At 36.9% G+C, this 10,777-nt stretch overlaps 1 protein-coding gene across 2 annotated transcripts in view; it reads left to right on the top strand.

Moving 5' to 3' along the window:
- The first annotated feature begins 2,552 nt into the window (after window positions 1–2,552).
- The window catches only part of SMG1 (SMG1 nonsense mediated mRNA decay associated PI3K related kinase), a 50,404-nt gene continuing 42,179 nt past the window's right edge, over window positions 2,553–10,777 (top strand). For both annotated transcript variants that reach the window (XM_019008273.2, XM_019008272.2), the window contains exons 1-4: window positions 2,553–2,712; window positions 5,632–5,787; window positions 8,352–8,488; window positions 10,658–10,716. In XM_019008273.2, the coding sequence (XP_018863818.1) occupies window positions 5,772–5,787; window positions 8,352–8,488; window positions 10,658–10,716 (212 nt within the window). In that variant the 5' untranslated portion in view covers window positions 2,553–2,712; window positions 5,632–5,771. The remainder of the gene's footprint in view (window positions 2,713–5,631; window positions 5,788–8,351; window positions 8,489–10,657; window positions 10,717–10,777) is intronic.

Below are 10,777 nucleotides of genomic sequence, written 5' to 3'. Positions count from 1 at the left end.
GGGCAGCTGGAAATGCACAGGTCCATCAGGTCCTCGGCTCTGCTTCTGCTGTGCATCTCCATGCAAGCAGCTTCCTGTTGGAAATCCTCTTTCCAAGCAATATGGACCATAGCAGTCAGTTGGATCACAGAACATCAGCCTCTTTCTAGGATGATTTTTGTCTCTGCCTCATAAAGATAGCCAGGAGTTTCTGTCCTGTCTAAACTACACATTTATTGTAGTGGGAACAGTGTTGTCAGTGGGCATTATTGTCTCTTAAATTGATATATAGGAGAACAATTACATATTTTTTACTAAAATTGGACTCACCTTTTAGTTGGTGATAAAGTGTGAGCAGGTTAGCTTGCAGATAGCTGTTCCAGAAGCCAGAGTGAAGTGAGTGTGTGGGTTTTCCCGGGGAAACAATAGGCTCATGTATTTTACCACAATGGAAAATTTTACAGAGCATTCAAAGGCTGTCCTGTGGGAAGTGGGGTTAGCTGAGAACATGTGTAGTCATTCAGTTCATAGGGATGCACAAAGCAGTGTTAAAAATTATACATTTAATCAGCATTTCTTCAGACATAGGAATTTCAGCCTTAATGGTTGACAATTGCAGATGATTCAGTTTACAGCACATTGCCTTAAAAAAAATTATGCCCTTTGGGAAGGTAAATATAAGATGCCATCAGTACTTAAATTGGCCAGCTGAAAATTTGTCAGCCTGTTTCATTGAAAGGCTAACATAATTGCTCAAAGTGAACCGGGAGGTTTTAGGACAAGGAGAAGATCTGGGGTCTCTATGTATGTCTGGAAATTTGCATATGGTTTGGGCACATTTAAAGTTCACACCATGTGAAGGTACAGTGAAAAACTTTGCTGTTCAGCATAGCTTAGGTGAATGATGATGGCACAATCAAATAAAGATTTTTACAATCCTAGTTAACTTCATGAATAAAGACTTAATACTAAGGTTTTGCCTCTAGAGTAGTGTAGCCCATTTTTTAAATAGTCCAAGCAGGTGCCCAACAAAGCAGTAGATGTGATGGCACAGTGAATACTGAATGAGGAAAAGTGTCTTGCTGTGTATATCTAAAAATGAACTTGCTTACCGTGCTAAAGGGAATAATACCTGCCAGGCAAATCTAATATCAACTTGCCCTGTGAGAACAGGGAAAAGCATAATTTTCTTATTGTTCCAAATTCATAATATAATGTCTTTTAACATTCTCAGGAGAATAAAATGTGTGTCTTTAATTCCATTTGATTTTGCAAGTGTCAGTGCTCATGGTATTCCTCTTCCAGTTGTACTGAGGCCAAGCTGTATTGGACATAGCAACCCTTTAGTACTGCTTAAGTAACAACTGCTTATCAGAAAGTTTACCTGTGTTTCTCCCTTTTGGCCTTGAGATGTATTTGACTCCCTTTTCCCTGAATTTGTCCAGCAGTTCTAATCAGAGTGTTCTCTTGAAAAGTAAAAATGAAAGATCTTTTCTTTAGGAACGTGTGGTGGTTATCCTTACACAAGCTGTAGTTAATTTACAGGAATGATCTGTCCTGCTTTTTAGTTAAATAATCGAATGAACTACCCAAAGCTTTAAGTAAAAATAGTAGATCTTTAGAGTTTGCATAGGGAAAGCTTGCTGTAAATAATCTGAATAGTCTGATTCCAGATACACTGGAGTTGAGTGTGATTCTGCTGACTCTCCCTTTGCATGGGTATTGCTTTATTTGTTTTAATGTCAACACCCCATCATTGCTTGTAAGAGTGCATTTATAGTGATTGGTTGAGTTTGTGTTCTGAAGTCTCATGCGTGCAAGATTATTAAAGTCCTGTATTTTTAAAAATAAAACCACTTAGTATGTCCAGGGAGAAGAGTTGATTTAATAATTTTAATCTTTTTCCTTAAAAGTTTAGTCTGGGCTATATCAGTTTTCTGATATGGGAGCAATTTAAACCTAATGCAGATTTTTTAAACTTGCCTTTTATCTGTAGACATTTACTTGTCAGGATCACAGCTCTTAATTTACCTTTCAGTATTTTCACAGTAAAGCCTGCTTCCTTGCTTTGCAGTTTTTATTTTGTAAAAACTTACTTTGTGATTTTTGTGCTGATAATCAGTTACATTCTAATAAGAGGGTTCATGTTGCTCAGTAAGGCCCATGGCATATTATGTAAATGTTCATCTGTGGGTTAGTGATGACTTTCACAAATGGTAGGCACTGTATCATCCAGCTGTGGTACATACCTGGACCTAGTTGTATTTTGTTACCTCTGGGAAGTAATTTTTTTCCTTGTAGAGACATCCAACTGAAGAGACTTGAAAAGGTCATAAGAAAAGGCACTGGCACACTAGAATACATTTCCTTTGCATGTTGCTGTGATAATGAGTCAATTCCCCATTCCCATGTGAATTTAAGGCCACTTTTTAAGCAGCAGGTTAGACAACTTTTTTGACGCAGGGAAATACATTTGGGATTGTAATTTAAATATGTTGTATTTATAAGTGAATGTGGATCCCACTCCTGTTATATCCCTACATAAAAAAAAATATTTTTCTCTTTGTAGAACTGACAGTGCATCAGCTGACCAAGACAATTTAAAATATTCTTCATCCAGAGATCGGGGCAGTTCTGCCTCCTATGGATTACAACCCTCAAATTCAGCTGTGGTGTCTCGGCAAAGACACGATGATATCAGAGTCCACACTGACATACAGAATGAAGAAAAAGGTACCCAGATTGCTGTTTCATGTATGATTGTGAGGGGACATTCAGGGAAAGGCAGTAAACTGAAATGGTGGAGAAGTTTTTGTTTTGTTGGTTTTTTTTCTCCCCCCAAAAAAGGCAGCTGATTTGTCTCATTGCCACAGTATCACTGTTTTGGGAGATTTGTCAGAGATCAAAGAAATGTTGTGGTTGATGTGAATACTGAGAAAAAAATGCACTTGTGTTAGGAGAAGAATGCAAGAGAAGACTTAATGTGTGAACAGATAAAGTACTTTTTTCTGAAGAATAATATTCTGTTCGTGTCTGGTCTTCAGGCTGCAATTTCTTCCTGAATAGTCTCTAGTACTTCTGGTATTGGATTAAGTGGGCTAGTATGCTGATCTGTTGCCTGTTGTAGCTTTACTGCACCAAACTGGAACCTTTCTTTAGTAATCAGATCTATATTTTTATCATTAGTGGCATTTTCTACTTTCATGTACCTCAGTCTGACTTCATATAAATCATGTGATGTGTGATTCATACATTTTTACTGGGTTTGGTTTTGTTTTTGTTGTTTTTACTTTTAGGGTGGAAATACTATCTATTGAAAATAGCTAAACAGTCAGATTCATGTATTTTCTGTATTTATGAAAATATTTTTTTCTTTCTGTATTTGCCAAATACCGATATCAATTTGGAGAATTTCTTACTTGTGGAGTCACTTTTTGACTGTGTAAATCCTCAGGCAGGTCAGATTGAAAAGAAAAAACTGCACAGGAATAGTCATGTGGGAGTTTTTGTTTAGGAACCTGAAAAGTATTTGAACTCCCCCCACTTGTCTGGCCTGTGACTGACTGTAAATAATTGCTATATCTTTGGCGAAGTTACAGCTGGAAGCAGATTAATTTTTTTGTAGTTAGAAGGTAGTGTTAGTAGGTGGCAGATGCATGAAGCATGTTTATCTGCATAGTTTGAGAACCTTAAGTTTTTTTTTACTTCAGTAGAGAAACTGCATGTGAAGTGAGTGTTTTTGTTTGTCTGCTAATGTGGAATGTTGTACTGTGTTTAACACAGACTGGCATAGGAGGTTGTTCTTATAATTTGAAGGCTGCTAGTATTTAAAGAATGTACTGCCAGTGCAGTGAAATAGTAAGTTTTGGACAAATTCAGAAAGGTAATTTGTGAAGTTGCTGGGAAAGTGTTATTTGAGAAGAAAAATGTACCTGGCTCTCCCTTCAGTATTGTATCTTGCAGGGCATGTCTCTGCTAGCTCAGCACTTTGTGCTATTTTGTTCAGGTGTGACTTGAAAAGAGGTGATTAGGATATTCTAACTATAAAACCAAGTTCCAGGTATCTCTAGTTCATTTTTGTTACTGAAGAAATTTGTAGGCTTACAGATGCAGAATAGTTTCTTTGTTTACTAAGATTTTTCAATTAGTCTGTTGGAGTCTGCCAGCATGGAATTTTCATTTGAGAATTTCTGTTCTGGCTTCCACACACCCCCTACCCACCTCCCCCCATTTCTGGTGTTGATAATAAAAATTAGTTACAAATTGATAACTTCTGGAAGTATTTCTGATTTGAAAACCTCCAAGAATGTGACTCTTATGGTCAGACTCAAATGCATTAATTCCTGTTAGAAGTTACTTCCTTCATAGGACAGTGTAGGTTTGTTCTGACAAAATAATGTGAAGGTGACATGCTTGCTAGTTTATGTTTAAAAACTGAGCTGTAAAAAATATTGTTGTAAATCTAAATAGACACAAACTATCTTTACTGTAATTGTAGTTAACCAATTACAAGTGAGACTTTGCACAGGGTTTTCTGTAATGGTAGGGTAGCCCCATCTGTATAGGAATGCACAGAAATGTATGCTGGTGATTAGTATCTGCTTTTTATCAAAAGATTTGCCTTAAAGAAACATTCTTTACATCTCCTAAGGTCCAGGTTCACCTCAACATTTGAACTTACTTTTATCAATCCTTTAGTCTCATTAGGCAGCCTCATATGGGGATCCACCTCTCCTTTTCCCCAGACAATCTTTTATATATTGAGGCAGGTAGACTTGTGGAAATACCTTTTCTGAAAGAAATCTTGCGTATTTTTTGTTCTGGGTTCAATTTTATTAGTTGATTCTTCCCTGTCTTGGACAGGGAAGGCACTTGAGAGATCCTCCTTGGACGTGAGCTCTAATACATTGAATGACAGATTGAGCAGGCTCAGGGGAGAATTTTCACTTCTGTACAGTATTGAGGGGAAGAACCAGCCTCTCAAAGTGGTGTGGCAGGCTGGAAAAGTTCCAGTCTCAACATTTGAGTATGGTTATTCTTGTGGATCTAGGAGTAAGATCAATTGAATTACTCAAAATTATGCTTTTATTTTCATGGTTACTAAAGATGTATCTTAAGTGGGAGAATGTAGGATTGAGATTAATTAAGGATGATGACCAGTATTAATGAAAATGTTTATGTTTAAGGAGAGTTGTTCAATCTGTGCAAACAGATAATATTTGTCATTTCAAAAACTTTATTTTCTTGGCCATTTTACTTAGCCTGTGTGGTGGATTCATAGCAAAAACAGAATGGATATTTCATTTGTATAAAGGAGCAGGTAAGTAAAAGTATTTAGTCATGTGTACTAGCAATTTGACCTTGTATTTTACGAAGCCTTTCATGTCAAAGTAATAATAAGAAAACATTAAATGCAACAAAACTGATGTTAAACTTCATGGCAATAGTGTTTTTTTTCCTGTACTTCAAAAAAGGACAGATGAGGTTCTAAATCTGTGACCTGGAAACTTACAGGATATAACAAAACATGGATGCATGTGGAAGTGAAAAAAGGAAGCTAATTTGCTTATGAATTGAGTAACTCACAACTCACCACCTTGCTGAATATGTGGCCTGAGAGCCTCTTTTAATGTCACATTGGTCTGTCCACAGGTGGCTACAGTGTCAATGGAGGATCTGGGGAAAATACTTATGGTCGGAAGTCGTTGGGGCAAGAGCTGAGAGTTAACAATGTGACCAATCCTGATTTTACCAGTGTTCCGCATGGGAATCGTGCTTTAGCCACAAAAGACATGAGGAAATCACAGGGTAAGGACATCACTGATTTTTGGGAAGAGGATATTTCTTCTGGCAACATTTCTTGTGTTCAGAATATGAAGAGAAGTTCACTATGGTTAGGCAGTCTGTATGAATTTTTTTTTTGATACGTGATTAGATGGTGTTGATGAAAACTTGTTTTATCATCTTGTTTTACTGTTCCTTGTGCTGATACTTCCTCCATAGGTTTGGCAGATGTCTCAGCTACCTGGCTTAGGCTGTCAATCTTTCTATTTCCTTTAGATGGGTTTTGAACCCTTACTTAGGTTAGCCAGATTTGGCAAAGACATCTCTAAGAACGAGAACTTATTTTAGATTTGTTGCAGATTGATGCCTGACTAAAAAGTTGGTAATCAATGAGCCCCAGTGTGGGAAGAGCAGCAGTGGTTGGGAGCAGCTCAGCTGTTCCCTGTTCTCCCTGGGCTGCAGGACAAGCAGTGATCACCCTCTGCCAGCTCAGTCACTCTGTGTGTCCTCCCGAGCTTGCCACTGCTTGTGCTCCCTCTTGCTCAGCTGGGGAATAGAGGCCAGGGAGGAGCTGGAAGCATCCTAAGAATGTGGGCAAGGTCTTGGGAGATGCAGCAAGAACAAATTTGGAGTTTCAAGAGGGTGCAGGAATGCTGGGCTTGTGTTTTTGAGGAAGAAGGCTTCACTCTTCTCACTATTTGAGGTTTGAGTCACAGTTTAAAAAAAAGAAAAGAAGTTATTCCAAGCATTTTTGAATGAAAATAGAAACGTTATGACTAAGCACTGTCACTTATTGCATCACTTAGTATAAGTAGTAGTTGAGCCACTGGTGAAAACTGCCTGCTTTATGCCAGGCACATTACAAACATGAGGACAGACTGTTTCTTCTCAAGGATTAATATTTCAGGGGAGTAAAAAGAATGTTCAGTGTGCTTTGCAGGTGGAAGAACTGAGGTGTAAGTGGTGACATGATTGTTTCAAAAATGGGATTTTAGGAGTGGGTTAAACTCAGACTTTATAATCATATTCTTGTGTCTTAATATAAAATTATTTTTATATTTTATAGTCCTTTTTGTGTCTTTCTATGGTAGAGGAAATAGAAAACCCTTCCAGTAAAAAAACTTTTTGCCAGTACTAAATAATAGTTAATTCAGACTGTTCTCCTGGGTATGTGACCATCTTTTTAATCCCTAAAAGGTTAGGATATATAATTTTGGATGATTGAAGTTGGTCCCTATGACTTGTATGTTTTTTCTCCTTGAGATGTCAAATTTCAAGAGTTTCCTTTTGAACTTGGCTGTCTTCATTGTTGTAGGTTTTAGCAAGTCATTTTGGTTTTTCATGTATCTTCTTTAAAATACACTGGGATAATGTTACAACAAGATTTTGGGTTTTAAATTCTTTGATGTGTTCTTGTTGGTATATTCATTAAACAGTTTTAAAAATAGTCTTCTGTGAGTTAGCATGTGGCTGAGACCTTGGTGAATTTTCACTAAGTGGATGTTGCAGGTATTTGTTAACTAGTGCTTTGATTAGTGTAGCTTCAGTCATGTTGCTGGTTAGTGTTTTTTGGTTCTGTTTCTTTCTTAAAGTTATAATTGTGACTTGACAATTAGCTGACACTTGGGGAGTAATGCCAATGTAGATTAGCTATTAACTGAATAAAGACAAAGCTGCTTTAGTCACATCAGATGACTGATGTCTAGCAGAGTAGTGCAAAAAGCTGTCTGTACCTGTCTTGGATTTTCTCACTGAAGTAATGTTGACTAAGAAAGTCTCATCATGTTACATGAATCCTCTGGATTTGAACCACCATGAAACATGTAAAATTAAATTTATTGAAAGAAATTTTGCTTAGTTTTTGCAAACGAGGGAAATTAATTATTTGTATGAATTCATAGGTAATTGGTCCCTAAAGCAGGTAAACTGCATTGTGACTTTGTCTGGTATGGAGTGCTATTGGCCAGGTTTAATGAGGTGTTTTCTTAGGAAGGTGTTCATTCTCCCCCATTATGATCTGCTAAGTGAACAGCCAGGTCCCTCTTCACACTGGGGGCTTTTTGTTCCTCAATAAAAAGAGCAGATCTATTTTCATTTTCAAAGCAGAACCCTGCTACCTATCAGAGAGAAAATACTGTTTCTTTGTAATTGCTTGAACTTGAGTCTGCTTCTTTGCTTCAGGAAGCAGCTTGTTTTTTCCACTAGGTTTTCTTGAAATAAAATTTTTTGAATTATTTTTGTTTATTCAGTCAGAAGTCTGATTTAATTTTACCTCACACTTTTAGTTATCTTTATGTAGAAGGGAACTAAGTCCAGGTTTTTGTGTAAAGTAGGGTGGTTCTGCTTAGTTCTGAATGAGTTCAACACAGATATTGGACTGTCCACATGAAAAAATTAAATATTTTGGTAGCTAAATTAGATTTTACATTTAACTTCCTTTTTATGAAAGTTGAAAACCTATCAGGATTTATTTTTAATTGTTTTCTCAAATTACTATTATGAGTTACTGATTCCACTCATACACATATTGGACAATACAGTAGTGTTGATTAATGCTGTAGGAAAAAAGAAATAATTGCTTTTTCCAGAGCGACCGTTGTCTTATTCTGACGAGTCTCGACTGTCAAATCTTCTTCGGAGGATTACTCGGGAAGACGACAGAGACCGAAGACTGGCTACTGTAAAGCAACTGAAAGAATTCATTCAGCAACCAGAAAACAAACTGGTCAGTATAGCATTGGGTATTTCTCCTCTTATAAAACTGTTTTTTTCAAATCTGAGTATTAGGATATGTCTGCAAGGATTATCTTGTGTACAGAAAAGAGAGTGTATTCCTGGATTGTCTGTCTTGTTTCCATAATTCAGGAAATGTTTTACTAGGATGTATTGCCTTAAGCTGAATTGAATGCTTGAACTGCAGGAATTAACGTGGCATGTGTGTGGTTTTCTTTGATTACTCTTAGTAATAGCTTCTGGATCCCTCAGAAAAGAAGCAGGGAAGTAAGTGTTGTCTTGTTCAAAAACTGTTTCTGTATTTTTAGTTAAAAATACACGGGTGTTTAGTCTTGTGAACAGCTCATCTTAGAGCCACTCAGCTTTCTAACTAAACAGCTCTGTTTGTGGATTCCCCTTCCATGGGAAGGGAGCTAAGTAAATCTTTGTTTTCATTACATCTTTAGGGTTGTTGGTGGGTTGCTGAAGTCTCTAATGTCGTCAAGTGTTTTTTAGGGATATGAGGGAAGGGAAGTATCCCACTGTGGGTATAAATTTTAAATATTATGTATTTCAAAATGAAATATTAAAGAGCATATTGTCTGACATATCTCCCCTGCTGTTTTGGAAAGCTTAGGAGTTCTCCAAGTACTGAAAAAGCAGGAAGTGATGGTTTAATATCCTGCCACTCATATGCAAGCCATACTCTGATACTTTAGCTGTGGGGATCTATGTCTGTCCTTATTTATAAGAAATTGGTTTATTTTCTCATTGTATGCTAATTGACCAGTGCTAACTGTGCTCTTTTCCAAAGGACATGAGACTTGAATATGGTGAGTGTTCTAGTCTGTGCACCTAGGTGTAAGCAACCCTTATGCAAGTCTAGATAACCCTTCATCTTTCCTCTTTTTATTACAAGGGTTTAGGAAGAAATGCTTTGCACAATTATTCTGTGGTTACTTTTTTAGTTACTTCCATTATTCTCCTTAAGGTTTTCCCCATTTTAAATTTTCTTTTGTTACTGCATTTTATTTAGGTTTATTGGTATCTCAGAATATACTGAAATTGCCATTCTAATGTCTAACTCAGTGATGACAAACTTTGTTAGTGGCCAGGATATTAAAAGGCTGTCACTGAGAAACTTTTGGTTAAGCTTCTCTGAGCTCACTAATGAGAATAAGTGTCAAGTGATATCAAGGCCAAAGCTTCATAATGGACAGAGTTTAACCTAGCAGTAGTTCCTGCAGGTCTTTACACTACTTAGTGTAGTTTAACTGAGTTCCTTTTATCTTCAGGGTTGAAATATTAGTTCAAAGTAAAGTAGTAGAAGTCAGTCACTTATTTAATGGAGTCCTGCTTTAGCTTCTAAATCATAGAGTTGCTTTTTCATTTTTAGCCTGTCTTGCAGGTGCCAGAAACACTTGAAAAATGCCCTTGTGAGTTCTGAGGGGTCAAGCATGTGGATCTCTATCCCTCCACTCTGTAAAGCGTAATGTTGCTCAAAACTTTAAACAAAAATTGGGTACCATCCACTGTGTTAAAGAGGAATGTCTTTCTGAAGAAAAGAGAATAAACCTTTTTATTAACTTGTCAAGAAAACTTCCTGTTAATATGTTATACAGTTGCAGCTAATGTGTGATTTTTCAATGTGCATATTAGGATAACAAGTCTTTCTGGTTATGTTTACTGAGAAGCACTGGTTCACCAATAATGCTTCATCCCCAAAATTGTATTCCATTTCACTGAAATTAAGGATTGCCTAAGTAGAAACTTCAGTACTTCAGATTATATTATGTTTTCCATTAAATTTTCCTGTGATACAATTGATTTGTTAGTATTAGAGGTTTGGTCTTCAGTAGATGCTACTCACGAGCTGTGTGATGAGTCTTCCCTGGTGATGTAATGTTATCAGCAAGAACTAAACTTGGAACAGACTTTGATAGCAGGCTGCCAGTATTTTCATGGCTACTGTAAATAAATATCAAATATAACATCTAGGATAACATTGCAGTGTTGCTTAATATAGTTCATGCTAGTCTGCAGTGGCCATGGCAAGCACAATGGCATTCTCTTGGCAAGGAGAGCTGGCAGTGTTGTCTTTTAATGAGTATAAACAGGACCTGTAGTGAAGGCAGTATTGGGCAATTACTTGCTTATGCCTTTTATGTATCTTCTATTGCAGGTACTTGTTAAACAACTGGATAATATCCTGACTGCCATTCATGATGTGCTCAATGAAAGGTAAGCCGGAAAAATACTCTGAAGGGGAAAATAATGACAGCATTATGTTTGAAATACAGAG

This window comes from Parus major, chromosome 14 (genome assembly GCF_001522545.3).
Source record: "Parus major isolate Abel chromosome 14, Parus_major1.1, whole genome shotgun sequence".
In the NCBI taxonomy this organism is placed as follows: Eukaryota; Metazoa; Chordata; class Aves; order Passeriformes; family Paridae; genus Parus; species Parus major.
Note: the sequence above shows the minus strand (reverse complement) of the source record. Positions and strands in the feature narration are given on the sequence as shown.